We start from the raw sequence: 18,377 nt of genomic DNA, 5'->3' as shown, positions 1-18,377 counted from the left end.
AAAACAAAAAACAACAATCAGAGATGAAGGATGAAATAAACAAGATTAAAAACGCACTTGATGCAAGGAGCAGCAGGGTAGAAGAGTCAGAGGAGTGAATTAATGGTCTGTGAGACAAAGTAATGGAATGCGATGAAGCTAAACAAAGAGAGAAGGAAGAATTATGCAAAAGGAGAATAGATTTAGGGAACCCAGTGACTCCATCAAATATAATAACATTCATATCATAGTAGTTCTAAAAGAAGAAAAGAGAGAAAGGGGCATAAAAAATTTACTTGAAGAAATAATGGCTGAAACCTTCCCTCATCTGGGGAAGGAAACAGACATCCAGAGCCAGGAGACACAGAGAACTCCCTTCAAGATCAATAAATGCCAAGCAACACCAAGACATTGTAAATACATTTGCAAAATAGACCAATAAAGAGAAAATCATAAAAGCAGCAAGACAAAAGAAGTTCTTAAATTACACGGAGGGCCATAACGCTAGACGGAGATTTCTTAACAGAAACTTGGTAGGCCAGAGGGAGTGGCATGCTATATAAAACATGATAAATGGAAAAATCTGCATCCAAGAATACTTTGTCCACCAGGACTGTCTTTCAGAATAGAAGGAGAGATAATGAGTTTCCCAGACACAAAAACATGTGAGGAGTTTGTGACCATTGAACCAGCCTTGCAAGAAATATTAAAAAGGACTCCTTTTTTTTGTTTTTAAACTGAAATTTTGTTTTTTTTCAATATATGAAGTTTATTGTCAAATTGGTTTCCATACAACACCCAGTGCTCATCCCAAAAGGTGCCCTCCTCAATACCCATCACCCACCCTCCTCTCCCTCCCACCCCACATCAACCCTCAGTTTGTTTTCAGTTTTTAAGAGTCTCTTCTGCTTTGACTCTCTCCCACTCTAACCTCCTTTTTTTTCCCTTTCCCTTCCCCATGGGTTTCTGTTAAGTTTCCCAGAATCCACATAAGAGTTATCAGTCTTTCTCTGTATGGCTTATTTCACTTAGCATTACACTCTCCAGTTCCATCCACGTTGCTACAAAGGGACATATTTCATTCTTTCTCATTGCCACATAGTACTCCATTGTGTATATAAACCACAATTTCTTTATCCATTCATCAGTTGATGGACATTTAGGCTCTTTCCATAATTTGGCTATTGTTGAGAGTGCTGCTATAAATATTGGGGTACAAGTGCCCCTATGCATCAGTACTCCTGTATCCCTTGGGTAAATTCCTAGCAGTTCTATTCCTGGGTCATAGGGTAAGTCTACTTTTAATTTTCTGAGGAACCTCCACACTGTTTTCCAGAGTGGCTGCACCAATTTGCATTCCCACCAACAGTGCAAGAGGGTTCCCGTTTCTCCACATCCTCTCCAGCATCTATCGTCTCCTGATTTGTTCATTTTGGCCACTCTGACTGGCGTGAGGTGATATGTGAGTGTGGTTTTGACTTGTATTTCCCTGATGAGGAGAGACGTTGAGCATCTTTTTATGTGCCTGTTGGCCATCTGGATGTCTTCTTTAGAGAAGTGTCTATTCATGTTTTCTGCCCATTTCTTCACTGGGTTATTTGTTTTTCAGGTGTGGAGTTTGGTGAGCTCTTTAAAGATTTTGGATACTAGCCCTTTGTCTGATATGTCATTTGCAAATATCTTTTCCCATTCCGTTGGTTGCCTTTTAGTTTTCTTGGTTGTTTCCTTTGCTGTGCAGAAGCGTTTTATTTTCATAAGGTCCCAGTAGTTCATTTTTGCTTTTAATTCCCTTGCCTTTGGGGACGTGTCAAGTAAGAAATTGCTGAGGCTGAGGTCAGAGAGGTTTTTTCCTGCTTTCTCCTCTAGGGTTTTGATGGTTTCCTGTGTCACATTCAGGTCCTTCATCTATTTTGAGTTTATTTTTGTGAATTGTGTGAAAAAGTGGTCTAGTTTCAACCTTCTGCATGTTGCTGTCCAGTTCTCCCAGCACCATTTGTTAAAGAGACTGTCTTTTTTCCATTGGATGTTCTCTCCTGCTTTGTCAAAGATTAGTTGGCCATACGTTTGTGGGTCTAGTTCTGGGGTTTCTATTCTATTCCATTGGTCTATGTGTCTGTTTTTGTGCCAATACCATGCTGTCTTGATGATGACAGCTTTGTAGTAGAGGCTAAAGTCTGGGATTGTGATGCCTCCTGCTTTGGTTTTCTTCTTCAAAATTATGTTGGCTATTCGGGGGCTTTTGTGGTTCCATATGAATTTTAGGATTGCTTATTTTAGCTTTGAGAAGAATGCTGGTGCAATTTTGATTGGGATTGCATTGAATGTGTAGATAGCTTTGGGTAGTATTGACATTTTGACAATATTTATTCTTCCAATCCATGAGCAGGGAATGTCTTTCTATTTCTTTATATCTTCTTTAATTTCCTTCATAAACTTTCTATAGTTTTCAGCATACAGATCTTTTACATCTTTGGTTAGGTTTATCCCTAGGTATTTTATGCTTCTTGGTGCAATTGTGAATGGGATCAGTTTCTTTATTTGTCTTTGTATTGCTTCATTATTAGTGTATAAGAATGCAACTGATTTCTGTACATTGATTTTGTATCCTGCAACTTTGGTGAATTCATGTATCAGTTCTAGCAGACTTTTGGTGGAGTCTATCGGGTTTTCCATGTATAATATCATGTCATCTGCAAAAAGTGAAAGCTTAACTTCATCTTTGCCAAGTTTTATGCCTTTGATTTCCTTTTGTTGTCTGATTGCTGATGCTAGAACTTCCAACACTATGTTAAACAACAGCGGTGAAAGTGGGCATCCCTGTCATGTTCCTGATCTCAGGGAAAAAGCTCTCAGTTTTTCCCCATTGAGGAGGATGTTAGCTTGGGCTTTTCACAAATGGCTTTTATGATCTCTAAGTATGTTCCTTCTATCCCGACTTTCTCGTGGGTTTTTATTAAGAAAAGGTGCTGAATTTTGTCAAATGCCTTTTCTGCATCGATTGACAGGATCATATGGTTCTTATCTTTTCTTAATGTGATGTATCATGTTGATTGATTTGTGAATGTTGAACCAGCCCTGCATCCCAGGAATGAATCCCACTTGATCATGGTGAATAATTCTTTGTATATGCTGTTGAATTCGATTTGCTAGTATCTTATGGAGATTTTTTGCATCCATATTCATCAGGGATATTGGCCAGTAGTTCTCTTTTGTTACTGGGTCTCTGTCTGGTTTAGGAATCAAAGTAATACTGGCTTCATAGAATGAGTCTGGAAGGTTTCCTTCCCTTTCTACTTTTTGGAATAGCTTGCGAAGGATAGGTATTATCTCTGCTTTAAACGTCTGGTAGAACTCCCCTGGGAAGCCATCTGGCCCTGGACTCTTATTTGTTGGGACATTTTTGATGACTGATTCAATTTCTTCGCTGGTTATGGGTCTGTTCAAGCTTTCTATTTCCTCCTGATCGAGTTTTGGAAGCGTGTGGGTGTTTAGGAATTTGTCCATTTCTTCCAGGTTGTCCAGTTTGTTGCCATATAATTTTTCATAGTATTCCCTGATAATTGCTTGTATCTCTGAGGGATTGGTTGTAATAATTCCATTTTCATTCATGATTTTATCTATTTGGGTCATCTCCATTTTCTTTTTGAGAAGCCTGGCTAGAGGTTTATCAATTTTGTTTATCTTTTCAAAAAAAGTAACTCTTGGTTTCGTTGATCTGCTCTACAGTTTTTTTAGATTCTATATTGTTTATTTCTGCTCTGATCTTTCTTATTTCTCTTCTTCTGCTGGGTTTAGGCTGTCTTTGCTCTTCTGCTTGTATTTCTTTTAGGTGTGCTGTTAGATTTTGTGTTTGGGATTTTCTTGTTTCTTGAGATAGGCCTGGATTGCAATATATTTTACTCTCAGGACTGCCTTCGCTGCATCCCAAAGCGTTTGGATTGTTGTATTTTCATTTTCGTTTGCTTCCATATATTTTTTAATTTCTTCTCTAATTGCCCGGTTGACCCACTCATTCTTTAGTAGGGTGTTCTTTAACCTCCATGCTTTTGGAGGTTTTCCAGATTTTTTCCTGTGGTTGATTTCAAGGTTCATAGCATTGTGTTCTGAAAGTATGCACGGTGTGATTTCAATTCTTGTATACTTATGAATGGCTGTTTTGTGACCCAGTATATGATCTATCTTGGAGAATGTTCCATGTGCACTCGAGAAGAAAGTATATTCTGTTGCTTTGGGATGCAGAGTTCTAAGTATATCTGTCAAGTCCATCTGATCCAATGTATCATTCAGGGCCCTTGTTTCTTTATTCACCATGTGTCTAGATGATCTATTCATTTCTGTAAGTGGAGTGTTAAAGTCCCCTGCAATTACCACATTCTTATCAATAAGGTTGGTTATGTTTGCAAGTAATGTTTTATATATTTGGGGGCTCCTGTATTCGGTGCATAGACATTTATAATTGTTAGCTCTTCCTGATGGATAGACCATGTGATTATTATATAATGCCCTTCTTCATCTCTTGTTACAACCTTTAATTTAAAGTCTAGTTTGTCTGATATAAGTATGGCTACTCCAGCTTTCTTTTGACTTCCAGTAGCATGACAAATAGTTCTCCATCCCCTCACTCTCAATCTGAAGGTGTCCTCAGGTCTAAAATGAGTCTCTTGTAGACAGCAAATAGATGGGTCTTCTTTTTTTATCCATTCTGATACCCTATGTCTTTTGGTTGGCGCATTTAGTCCATTTACATTCAGTGTTATTATAGAAAGATACGGGTTTAGAGTCATTGTGATGTCTGTATGTTTTATGCTTGTAGTGATGTCTCTGGTACTTTGTCTCACAGGATCCCCCTTAGGATCTCTTGTAGGGCTGGTTTAGTGGTGACAAATTCCTTCAGTTTTTGTTTGTTTGGGAAGACCTTTATCTCTCCTTCTATTCTAAATGACAGACTTGCTGGATAAAGGATTCTCGGCTGCATATTTTTTCTCTTCATCACATTGAAGATCTCCTGCCATTCCTTTCTGGCCTGCCAAGTTTCAGTAGAGAGAGCCGTCATGAGTCTTATCGGTCTCCCTTTATATGTTACAGCACATTCATCTCTAGCTACTTTCAGAATTCTTTCTTTATCCTTGTAGTTTGCCAGTTTCACTATGATATATCGTGCAGAAGATCGATTCAAGTTACGTCTGAAGGCAGTTTTCTGTGCCTCTTGGATTTCAATGCCTTTTTCCTTCCCCAGATCAGGGAAGTTCTCAGCTATGATTTCTTAAAGTACACCTTCAGCACCTTTCCCTCTCTCTTCCTCCTCTGGAATACCAATTATGCATAGATTATTTCTCTTTAGTGCATCACTTAGTTCTCTAATTTTCCCCTCATACTCCTGGATTTTTTTTAATCTTTTTCTCAGCTTCTCTTTTTCCATAATTTTATCTCCTAGCTCACCTATTCTCTCCTCTGCCTCTTCAATCTGAGCCTTGGTTGTCTCCATTTTATTTTGCATCTCATTGATAGCATTTTTTAGCTCCTTCTGGCTGTTCCTTATTCCCTGGATCTCTGTAGCGATAGATTCTCTGCTGTCCTTTATACTTCTTTCAAGCCCAGCGATTAATTTTATGATTATTATTCTAAATTCACTTTCTGTTATATTGTTTAAATCGTTTTTGATCAGTTCGTTACCTGTTGTTTTTTCCTGGACGTTTTTTTGAGGGGAATTCTTCCATTTCGTCATTTTGGATAGTCCCTGGTGTGGTGCGGAACTGAAGGGCACTTCCCCTGTGCTGTCTTGAATAACTTGAGTTGGTGGGCAGGGCCACAGTCAGGTTGATGTCTGCCCCCAGCCCACTGCTGGGGCCACAGTCAGACTGGTGTGTGCCTTCTCTTCCCCTCTCCTAGGGGCGGGATTCACTGTGGGGTGGCGTGGCCCATCTGAGCTACTTGCACACTGCCAGGCTTGTGGTGGTGGGGATCTGGCATATTAGCTGGGGTGGATCGCAAAGTGCACAGAGGCGGGAGGGGCTGGCTCAGCTCGCTTTTCCTTAGGAGATCCACTTCGGGAGGGGCCCCTCTTCTGTGGGCCTCTCGTCTGTGCTTGGCTCTGTGGACTCTGTTCTGCTAGTCTTCTGTTGGTTTTCTGGGTTATTTAGGCAGGTGTAAGTGGAATCTAAGTGATCAGCAGGACACTCAGTGGGCCCAGCACCCTCCTACGCCGCCATCTTCCCAGCTGCCTCTGAAATTTTGTCCCCCCGAGTCTAAAGAGGACTCTTTAAGTGGAAAGGAGAGATCTCAAGTGACAGTGTAAACACATGAAACAGAAAAGTAGTAAAAATGAATATATCTATAAAATTTGGTCAAGGAACTCACACTAGAAAAAAGGTTATAAAATATGATAACATAAAACAGGGGAGGGAAAGGGAAAAATGGGTTGAAACTTGAATGACTATCAACTTAATATAGATTTCAATTTGAAGAAGAGTTTGTATACAAATGTAATAGTAACCATATAGTAAGAACCAGTAGTAAACATGCAAACAATAAAGAGAAAGAATCCAAATATACCATTAAAGAAAATCAGGAAAGCATAGAAAGACAAGCAAGGATCAGAGAAAATCTCCAGAAACAACCACAAAATAAGTAATAGAATGGCAATAAATACATATATATCAATAATTATTTTGAATGTAAATGGACTAAATACTTCACTCAAAACACATAAAGTGTCAGAATGGATTGAAAAAATAAAGACCCATCCTTTTCCATGCTACCCAGGGAGGGATTCATATGATATTGCATTCTAGTCATAACTTAAAGGGAAAAATACAGAGACTTGATGTCCTGCAAATGAATGAGGAAGATGTCCTCAAATTCCTTGTGGCAGGAACCCATATAGGTGGCACCAACCTTGACTTCCAAATGGAACAGTATATCTACAAAAGAAAAATTATGGCATCTACGTCATAGATCTGAAGAGAACCTGAGAGAAGCTTCTGCTGGCAGCTTGTGCCTGTGCTGCCATTGAAAACCTGGCTGATGTCAGTGTTATCCCATCCAGGAGTACTGGCCAGCGAGCTGGGCTGCAGTGTGTTGATGCTACTGGAGCCACACTTATTGCTGGCCATTTCATTTTTGGAAACTTCACTAACTAGATCCAGGAGGTCTTCTGGGAACCAAGACCTCTGATGGCTACTGATCCCAGGGCTGACAACCAGCTCTCACAGAGGCATCTTATGTTAACCTGCCTACCATCGCTCTGTGTAACACAGACTCTCCTCTGCACTATGTGGACATTGCCATCTTGTGCAATAATAGGGAGCTCACTAAATGGGTCTGATCTGGTGGATGCTTGCCCAGGAAGTTGTTTGAATGAATGATATCATAGCCTGTGAACACTTAGGGATATCATACCTGATCTCTACTTCTACAGAGATCCTGAAAAGAAAGAGCACACCTCTGCTGAAAAGACTGTGATCAAGGAGCAATTTCCAGGTGAATGTACTTTTTCACCTCCTGAGTTCACTCATCCTGAAGTCGCAGACTGCCCTGAAGGCATGCAGGTGCACTCTGCGCCTATTCAGCAGTTCCCTACTGAAGACTGGAGTGCTCAGCTTGCCACTGAAAACTAGTCTGCAGCTCCCACTGTTCAGGCTGCTGAATGGGTAGGAACAGCCATTGAGTGATCTTAAGTTGCTCTTCCAAAAGACTGAAAGTGAAGGGCTAGAGAAACATTTATCATGCAAATGTATGTCAAAAGAAATCCAGAGTAGCAATACTTATATTGAACAATTTATACTTTAAAACAAACACTATAACTTTTTAGAGAACCTCCGTACTGTTTTCTACAGTTGCTGCACCAGTTTGCATCCCCACCAACAGTGCAAGAAGGTTCCCCTTTTTCCACATCCTCACCAACACCTGTTGTTTTGTGTGTTGTTAATTTTAGCCATTCCGACAGGTGAGAGGTGGTATCAACATGGCTTTAATTTGTATTAACCTGATAATGAGTGATGTTAAGCATATTTTCATGTGTCTGTTGGTCATCTGGATGTCTTCTTTGGAAAAATGTCTATTTAAGTCTTCTGCCCATTTTGTAATTGGATTATGTTTTTTGGGTATTGAGTTTTATAAGTTCTTAATATGTTTTAGATACTAAACCTTTATCAAATATGTCATTTGTAAATATCTTCTATCATTTTGTAGGTTACTTTTTTAGTTTTGTAACCTCTCTGGCATTGTCTGTAGCAAGTTCTTTCTAGATATGTCTCCTGAAGCAAGGAAATGAAAAACCAAAATAAACTCTTAAAAATTGACATGAACAAGTGAATATATAAGTATCTAAAAAATGGTACTTGTGAATCTAATCTTAACAAAAATACAAACTACTTCAGCACTGACAGATATAATTAGCCTGAATATATTTGTATATAATTTGAAATAGTTAATCTTGTTATTTGAGTATCTATCTCTATGATTGCTTATCTTTAAAAATTATATGGGGTGTCTGGGTGGCTCAGTCGGTTAAGCATCCGACTTTGGCTCAGGTAATGATCTTGCAGTTTGCAAGTTCAAGTCCTACATCAAACCCTGTGCTGACATCTCAGAGCCTGGAGTCTGCTTCAGATTCTTTGTCTCCTGCTCTCTCTTTGCTCCTACCCCGCTTGCACTCTGTCTCTCCCTTTCTCAAAAGTTAGTAAACTTTAAAAAATTAAAAAAATACATATGATTTCCTTATGATACTTTAATCAAATTTATATCCTAAATTTCATATATAATTGTTTTTTTTTTCTTTGAACTTTCCATACTTTATTTTTATGGCATGTTTGTGGAGAAAATTTTATTACCCAATTCCAAAATCCACATTTATTCAGCAAATATGGTGCATGTCACTTACACAGAAACATAGTATTAATGCTTCCTGAACATATATTCTTTCTTGATCTTGTCATTCAGGTCTGAGAACCTCCATAACAACATGAGATAATGTCACATTCTTAGATGATGGGCTTCTTTGCAGTTAGATCACTGTATTGAAAACCTTTTCCCCTAACTTGTGATAGTCCAAAAATGTCAATTTTTGTTTTTATCCTTTAGGCAAAGAAGTTTTATCTGCCTCTAATCAGGTAATAAAAATATTAACTTGTGTGATAAATGTCAAAATACAGATGACTTTATTAAAGGGTAGCTATAGGTCCTTCTGATAATTTCTGAATGAACTTGTAAAGCACTTTATGTTTTAAATAATTTTCCTTATATTTTTAATGCAAAAATTGTAAAATTAAAAAAATATATATTTTAACTGATTTAAATGATTGGCAAGTTTGTTGTTGTCCTTATTGTTGTCCTAATTCTACTGAAGCTTATCATTTTAATTTTCAAAACTACTGTAACAAAAATAAAATTAAGTCAATTTACACTTATAATTTGACCACCAAAAACATTAATTCTTTTCAGCTTTCCATATTGCCTTCTAATGTTTAAACCCAGGAATTAGCATTTATATTTACAAACATGGTGGACCACATGGTGGTTAATAGACACATAAAGAATGTTTATTCCTTTTAATACTATATCACAAGCATTTTATTGATTTAATTATAATGCAGTATTTTAATGTTTTCCATTTTTTTCATGGTCTATGCAACAAAAATGTATTTAAGGTCAAAATTTTAATCGTATTTTATCTTATGACACTTTATTTTTTATGTAGTTTGACTAACTACTTATTGACATATAATTATTGCATATATTATGTCTGAATACCTGTGACTTAATGTATATCATTACTTTTTTAAAAAAATATTCAGAAGGATAATAGTATCCTTCTTTTCCCTTTTAATATTTGAAGTGAAATGAAAGTATAATGAGTAGTAGTTTGGATACCTAATGTAAGATCACCATCAGACAAGAAGAAACAAAGGGCAGATGTTGAGCTCAAATTTGATAGATGATCCTGGATCCTTTATTTATTATTATTTTTATTTTTCTGTGCTTGGCAGGAACATGAGAATGGCAGTGGTTCTGAGGAAGTGTGCTACACTGTCATTAGTCACAGTTCCTATCGGAGGCCCTCCCTGAGCTCCAACGATGATGGTTATGAGAATATCGACTCCACCACAAAGACAGTGAAGCCATTTAGAAATGGGCCCGAAACAGAATATGCCCTTCTCAGGATGACTTGTGCTACTAGGCCTTCTTCCTGTACCGCTGACCATGATTATGAACTTGTGCTTCCCCACTAGAAATCTCATGCTTTCACTAAAAAAGATGATACAAACTAGTAGCCTCCAAAGGAGTGTTTCTGCATCTCTGAAACATGACATCTTTGTGGTTTGGGTTAAGCCATATAAATTGACATAAAGTTATAGAGTATTCGACATTTCTTTGTAAGGTTTGAGGACATGGAAATGCTGGAATCTTCCTAGGGCATTGAACATCCATCAATATATGACCTAACATCCAATTCCAACACTGCTCTACAAATTTCAAATGACAAAATTTCCACTCATAATCTATTTCATTTTTGAGGTATAATCTACTCAATAAACTTTTAAAATATAAGATCAATGACCAGACCATTTGTTAACATGATTTTTACTTAAATTTTGACTTTTTTCACATATTGGAAGTTTTTGCTTGTTAACTTGAGGTCACAGTTCAAAAATCCATAGGTTTTGATATTGACCTTTCTGAGAGGAGAAGCTGGGAGTCATTATAAAAGAAGAAATCTATCAAATTTAATTGCTTATTGTATTTTCCTCCAATGGTAAATCAAGATTCAAAGATTAGTAAAAAACAAATATAAGGTTTGTGCATATAGCTTTGCTCACAACATACTAATTAATTTAATCTATGACTAGCTACTTCTGCTGAAGGAAGGTGAAGAGTTTTGAGTCTTAAAATTCAGTATATTGGATTTCTGGGAAGATGGCAGGCATAGGAAGATCCTGAGATCACTTCGCCCCACAGAGACATTGAGATAACAGATACATCAATGCAACTAACTTTGAAAAGGTCCTGAAGACTGGGAGAACAGATCTTCCATAGTTAATCATAAAGAGGAGGCCATATTGAAAAAGGTAGAAAAGGAAGATACATAGTTGGGAAACAAATACTTGTCAAGACTAATCACAAATGAGAAAGCCGCCATAAGCATAGTAAAGCAAGAAGATAAGACATCTACACTAGATACCCCAGGCATGGGGGACCTGAACTAAGACAAGTGCCCATAACATTTGGCTTTGGAAACAAGTGGGTTTCTATAGTCAGTGGGCCTTAACTCCAGGTACTTTAAAAATCAGTGGGTTTATCTCTAGGACAGCTGGAGGGCAATAGGAAACTGAGTGCCCACCCTTAAGGAGACAACATAAGAGTGAACCCTGCTGAGATGCAGCATAGAAGCAGCAGTTTGAAAAGTGCCTAGAGTGTACAAGAGATTTATTTACTAATCTCAGAACATGTATTGGAGGGGCAGGTATCATTAAAAGGCTTCACCAAGAATAAAAATACTGGTGGTCACCATTTTCTAAATAACCAGACAATATTTGCAGGAATGTCTTCCACATTGCTAATTCCATGCACTTCACCCACACATTTCCCTGCTGATCTACACCCTCTAACCCACCCCACTCTGTAGGCCTCCCTCCAAAGTGCCCCAAGCCCCAACACACCCTGGAAGCAAGCCCAACAGGGACTAGTACCACTTGGAAGTGACTCCTGCCCTGGGGAGAAGAGAAGATAATCAGACCAGTGTACCAGCAGTCCCAGCAACTGAATCTTATAGCTGGCAGCACAGACAGAGTGCTTGATTGATCAGTGCAATTTCAACCCAAGTGGATGAACTGGGGGCAGGCATCTAGTCTAACTGATCTCGCCCACCTGTGAAAGCTTTTCAGGGGACAATACAGGGAGAGCACCTTTCAAGTTGGTGTGACTGAAGTCTCAATAGATGGATTTAGAGTAGTCATCTGGTCTGATGGCCAGATCATCCCAACAACAAAAGTTTCTCTGGAGGCAGCATAGTGAAAGTGCCCTGCATTCACTGTGACAGCAGTCCCAGCAAATAGGCTGAGGGAGGCATCAGCTCTGACTACTGACACTGCCAACTACAAGCCCATGGCAGCTGGAGACAAGCCCATTAACAGAACTAGAACCAAACCCAGCTTAGTGTGCATATAACAGGCAAAATGGGTCACTGCAGACAACTGGACTGAAAACAAACATGGCTCAGCTGCAAGAGTTGGGAACATACAACTGACATGGAAGATGCACCTGAAGTGCTTGGTTCTGGTGAACAGGAGATATTGTGCTACAAAGCACCATAGGACTCTTCTTCATAAAGCACTACTTTCAAGATCAGGAACATAGATGACTTTCTTAATACATAGAAACAAATACAGACAGTCAGACACAATGAGGAGACAGAGGGATATGTCTCAAATAAAAGAATAGCACAATGCCACAGCAAAAGAGCAAAATGAAACAAATAGGCAATATGCCTGTTAGAAAATTCAAAGTAATGGTCATAAAGATACTCACTGGACTTGAGGAAAGAGGAGAAAATCTCAGTGAGACCTTCAACAAAGAGAGAGAAAATATAAAAAAGAACCAGAGATGAAGATCTTAATAACTGAAATAAAACGTACAGTAAAGGGAATCAATAGCATATTAGAGGGAGCAGAAGAGCAGATCAATGATCTGGAATACAGGGTAATGGAAAGTAATGAAGCTAAACAGCAAAGAGAAAAAAATTATAAAAAATATAAGAATAGGTTAAGGGAATTAGGTGACATTATCAAACCTAATACCATTTGCATTATAAAGATACCAGAAAGAGAAGACAGAGAGATGGGGGCAAAACATTTGTTTAAAAGAAATAATAGCTGAAAATTTCCCTAATCTGGGGAAGAAAACAGATAGCCACATCCAGGAGGCACAGAGAACCCCCGAAAAATCAACCCCAGGATATGTACACCAAGACACATAACAAATAAAATGGTAAAAAGTAGTGATAAAAGAACTTTAAAAGCAGTAGAGAAGAGAAAAGTTATATACAAGGGAAATCCCATAAAGCTATCAGCTGATCTTTTAAAAAAATTTCTTTTAGTTTAATTAATTAATTAATTAATTAATTTATTTATTTATTCTGAGAGAGAGAGAGAGACTGAAAGTAAGCAAGGGAGGGGCAGAGAGAGAAGGAGAGAGAGAATGTGAAACAGGCTCCACACTGTCAGCACAGAGTCCAATGCAGGGGCTTGACCTCACAAATCATGACATCATGACCTGAGTCAAAACCAAGACTTGGGCAGTTAACCGACTCAGCCATCAGGTGACCTATATCAATTGATCTTTTAACAAAAACTTTACAAGCCAAAAGAAGGAAGCATGATATATTCAAAGCCCTCAAAAGATTAAAAAAAATCCTGAAGCCAAGAAAATCCAGCAAAATTACTATTCAGAATAGAAGGGGTTATAAAATTTCCCAGAAAAACAAGAGTTAAAGGAGTTTATTATCATTTAACCAGCCTTACAAAAAATATGATAGGGAATTATTTGAGTGGAAAGAAAAGACCATAATCAGGAGAAAGAACATTATAAAAGGAAAACCTTTAAAAGGTAATGCAAACATATAAAAAGGTAGTAGATTAATCATTATAAAATCAGCATGGTGGTTAAAACACAAAAGCAGTAAAATAAATTATAAATTCAAAAATCAGCCAAGGGATGCACAAAATAAAGAATGTAAACTATGACATAATATACATAAAATATGCAGAGTGGAGTAAAAATCTAGTGCTTTTAAAATGGGTTCAAACTTTAGTGATAATGTAGACTACTATATTAATAAGATGTTATATGTGAACCTAATGGCAAACACAATTAAAAAACCTATAACAGATAAACAAAAATTTTAAAGGATTTTAAAGCATTCCACTAAAGAAATAGTGAAAATAGTAAGACAAAATGAAAGGAACACACAAGAATTACAAAAACAACCACAAAGTGAGAAATAAAATGACAATAAGTACATACCAATCAATAATTACTTTAAATCTAAATAAACTAAATGCTCCAATCAAAAGACATAGGGTGTTTGGCAGAGACATGCACAAACATTTCTCCAGAGAAGACATCCAGATTTCCAACAGACACATAAAAAGATGCTCAACATCATTCATCTATGGGAAATTGAAATTAAAGCCATGATAAGATATTTCCTCACACCTGTTGAAATGGCTGAAAGAAACATACACACACACATACACACACACGCACATACACATGCACAAGAAACACATATTGGCAAGGATGTGGAGAAAAAGGAACTCTTGTGCATTGTTGGTGGGAATGCAAATTGGTGCAGCCACTGAAAAACAGTATAGACATTCTTCAGATAATTAAAAATAGAAATACCATATAATCCAGTAACTCCACTACTGGATATTTACCTAAAGAATACAAAGACCCTAATTTGAATATATATAGATATAGATATAGATATAGATATAGATATAGATATAGATAGATATAGATATAGTAATACTATAGATATAGTAATATATATAGAAATACTATATATATAGTGTATTATATATATGTATAATATATATGGTAATACTATATATAGTAACATATATAGTGATACTAGATATATGGTGTATTATGTATATATATGTTATATATAACATATATATATATAAAACTAATACAAGAAAATAATGAAATCTTGCAATTTGCAACAACATTGATAGATCTAGAAAGTGTAATGCTTAGTGAATAGGTCAATCAGAGAAAGACAAATACCATATGATTTCATTCATATGCGGAATTTAAGAAACAAAATAAACAAAGAAAAAAGAGACAAAAAACAGTCTCCTACGTAGAGAGAACAAACTGATGGTTACTAGAGGCGAAGTGGGTGGGGGATGGGTGAAATAAGTGAAGGGGATTAAGAGTATACTTATCATGATGAGCACTGAGTAATGTATAGAATTACTGAATCTCTATATTATACACCTGAAACTAATATAACACTGTATGGCAGAGAGAGAGGCTGAATGGATAAAAAAGCAAGACTCATCTATATGCTGCCTACAAGAGGAGTCACTTCAGACCTAAAGATACCTGCAGATTGAAAGTGAGGGGATAGAGAAATATTTACTAATGTAAATGGAAGCAAAAGGAAACCTGGGGTAGCAATACTTATATTGGACAAAATATACTTTAAAACAGAATGGAATAAGAGACTCAGAATAACTCTATATCATGATAAAGGAAGTAACCTAAGGATATAAAAATTATAAATATATATGCACCAAACATGGAAAACACCTAAATATGTAAAACAGAAATAAAGGGCAAAATGACAGAAATACAATAATAGCAAAGGACTTTTAAAAAACACACTTACATCAATGGATAGATTATCCAGACAGAAAAACAATGAACTGGCTTTGAATGACACATTGGACCAGATGGATCTAACATATATTCAAAACACTGCATTTAGAACAGTGGGTTACACATTACTTTTAAGTACACATAGAACATTCTTCAGAATAGATCACATCTTAGGCCACAAAACAAGTCTTAATACATTAAAAAAGATAGAAATCATATCATACACCTTTTCTGACTAGAATGGTATGGAACTAGAAATCAATCCCAGAAATATATCTGGGAAAATTACAAAATACCTTTAGGCTAAATTACATGCTACTAAACAATAAATGAGTCAACCAAAAAATCAAAATGAAAAAAAATGCCATGGAGACAAATGAAATTGAAAATACAATGGTTCAAAATCTTTAGGATGTAGCAACAGCTGTTCTAAAAGGGATATTTTTTAGCAATATAGACCTACCTCAAGAAGCAAGAAAAACATGAAGTAAACAACTTAATCTGACAGATAAGGGACCTAGAAAAAGCAGAACAAAATCCAAAGCCAGCAGAAAAAAAAATTAAATAATAAAATTAAATCAGAAATGTATAAAATAGAGAAAAAAAATAGAACACAAGAATGAAACCAGGAGCTGGTTCTTTGAAAAGACCAACAACTGGGGCGCCTGGGTGGCGCAGTCGGTTAAGCGCCCGACTTCAACCAGGTCACGATCTCGCGGTCCGGGAGTTCGAGCCCCGCATCAGGCTCTGGGCTGATTGCTGATGGCCCAGAGCCTGGAGCCTGTTTCTGATTCTGTGTCTCCCTCTCTCTCTCTGCCCCTCCCCCGTTCATGCTCTGTCTCTGTCCCAAAAATAAATAAACGTTGAAAAAAAAAATTAAAAAAAAAAAAGAAAGAAAAGATCAACAACAACAACAAAAAAAACAAAATTGATAAACTTTTAATCACATTCATCAACAAAAAAAGAGAAGTGAGTCAAATAAATAAAATCAGAAATAAAAGAGCAGAAATAAAAACCAACACAAACTGAAACTAATACCACACTGTATGTTAACTAACTGAAATTTGAATAAACATTATAAAAACAAAAAAAAAAATAACAGAAATACAAAGGATTATAAGAGAATATTATGAAAAAGTGTTTGCCAACAAGTTGGACAACCTAAAGAAATAGATAAATTCCAAGAAATATATCACCTTTCAAAACTGATTCAGGAATAAATAGAATATTTGAACAGACTGGTTACTAGAAATAAAGTTGAGTCAGTAATAATAATAATAAAAACTCCCCAAAAACAGGGATCCCTGGGCGGCTCAGTCGGTTAAGTGTCTGACTTCGGCTTAGGTCATGATCTTGTGGTTCATGAGTTCAAGCCCTGTGTCGGGTTCTGTGCTGACAGAAACACAGAGACTGGAGCCTGTTTCAGATTCTGTGTCTCCCTCTCTCTCTGCCCTCCCCCCCTCACATTCTGTCTCTGTCTCTCTCTCTCAAAAACAAATAAACATTAAAAAAAAAAAAACTCCCAAGAAAGAGAAGTTCAAGAATAGTTGACTTCACAAGTTAATTCTACCAAACTTTTAAAGAAGAATGAATAAATATGCTTCTCAAACTATTTAAAAAAATAGAAGGAGAGATTCCAAATTCATTCTATGAAGCTAGCATCACCCTGATATCAAAACCAGATGAAGACACTGCAAACAAAGAAAACATCAGGCCAAATTTCAGGCCAAAATCCCTGATGAACATAGATGCAAAACTGCCCAAAATATTACCAAAAAGAATCCAACAATGCATTAAAAAATCATTCACCATGATCAAGTGGAATTTTTTTAGGGATGAAACTGGTTCAATATTTGGTGGTTCAATATTTGCAAATCAATCAATGTGACACGTAACATTAACAAGAGAAAAGATAAAACCAATATGATCATTTCAATAGACACAGAAAAAGCATTTGACAAAATTGAGCCTCCATTCATGATTAAAAAAACTCTCAAAAGGGTAGGTTTAGAGGGAACATAACTCAATGTGATAAAGGCCATATGTGAAAAACCCATAGCTAACATTATATTCAGTGGTGGAAAACTGAGAGCTAAGATACTTTAGGATCAGAGACAAGAAAAGAATGTCCACTCTCCCCATTTTTATTTAACATATTATTGGAAGTCCTAGCCCCAGTTATCAGACAAGACAAAAAAATAAAACCCATCTAAATTGATAAGGAATAAGTAAAACTGTCACTTTTTTGTAGATGACATGCTACTATACATAGAAAATCCTAAAGACTCCACCAAAAAATATTAGAACTGATAAATGAATTCAGCAAATCCATAAGATAAAAATTAACATAAAGAAATAGTTTGCATTTCTATATACTAATAGTGAAATAGCAGAGAAATTAAGAAAACACTCTCATTTACAATTGCATCAAAAAGAATAAAACACCTGGGAATAAACTTACCCAGCAGGTGAAAGACTTATGCTCTCAAAACTATAAAACACTGCTGAAAGAAATTGAAGACAACACAAGCAAATGGAAAGATACACCATGGTTATGGATTGGAAGAACCAATATTGTCAGAATGTGTATACTACCCAAAGCAGTCTACAGATGTAAGGGAATCTCTATCCAAATACCAATAGCATTTTTCACCGAGCTAGGACAAATATCTAAAATTTGTATGGGACCACAAAAGAACCTGAATAGCCAAAGAATTCTTGAGAAAGAAGAATAGAGCTGGAGGTACTGCAATCCCAGATTTCAAAATATACTTCAAAGCAGTAGTAATAAAAACAGTAGAGTACTGGCACAAAAATAGACACATGGATCCATGGTGCAGAATACAGAGTCCAGACATAAACCCACATATATATGGTCAATTAATCTAGGGCAAAGGAGGCAACAATTTGTAATGCAGATAACATAGTCTCTTCAATAAGTGGTGTGGGAAAACTTAAAAGCTACATTCTTATACCATACATAAAAAATAAACCTCAGATGGATTAAAGAC

At 36.6% G+C, this 18,377-nt stretch overlaps 1 protein-coding gene and 1 pseudogene across 2 annotated transcripts in view; both read left to right on the top strand.

Moving 5' to 3' along the window:
- Positions 1–10,528, top strand: part of GCSAML (germinal center associated signaling and motility like) — a 46,244-nt gene extending 35,716 nt beyond the window's left edge. The window contains exons 3-4 of one of the 2 annotated variants that reach the window (XM_027050658.2): positions 9,061–9,089; positions 9,966–10,528. In XM_027050658.2, coding sequence (XP_026906459.1) covers positions 9,061–9,089; positions 9,966–10,208 — 272 coding nt within the window. In that variant the 3' untranslated portion in view covers positions 10,209–10,528. The remainder of the gene's footprint in view (positions 1–9,060; positions 9,090–9,965) is intronic. The other variant, XM_027050657.2, reaches the window with a different exon arrangement.
- LOC128314808 (40S ribosomal protein SA-like) lies at positions 6,423–7,380 on the top strand (annotated as a pseudogene).
- Positions 10,529–18,377: the final 7,849 nt, after the last annotated feature.

The sequence above is a fragment of the Acinonyx jubatus genome, chromosome A1 (genome assembly GCF_027475565.1).
Source record: "Acinonyx jubatus isolate Ajub_Pintada_27869175 chromosome A1, VMU_Ajub_asm_v1.0, whole genome shotgun sequence".
NCBI classification, from domain to species: domain Eukaryota; kingdom Metazoa; phylum Chordata; class Mammalia; order Carnivora; family Felidae; genus Acinonyx; species Acinonyx jubatus.
Note: the sequence above shows the minus strand (reverse complement) of the source record. Positions and strands in the feature narration are given on the sequence as shown.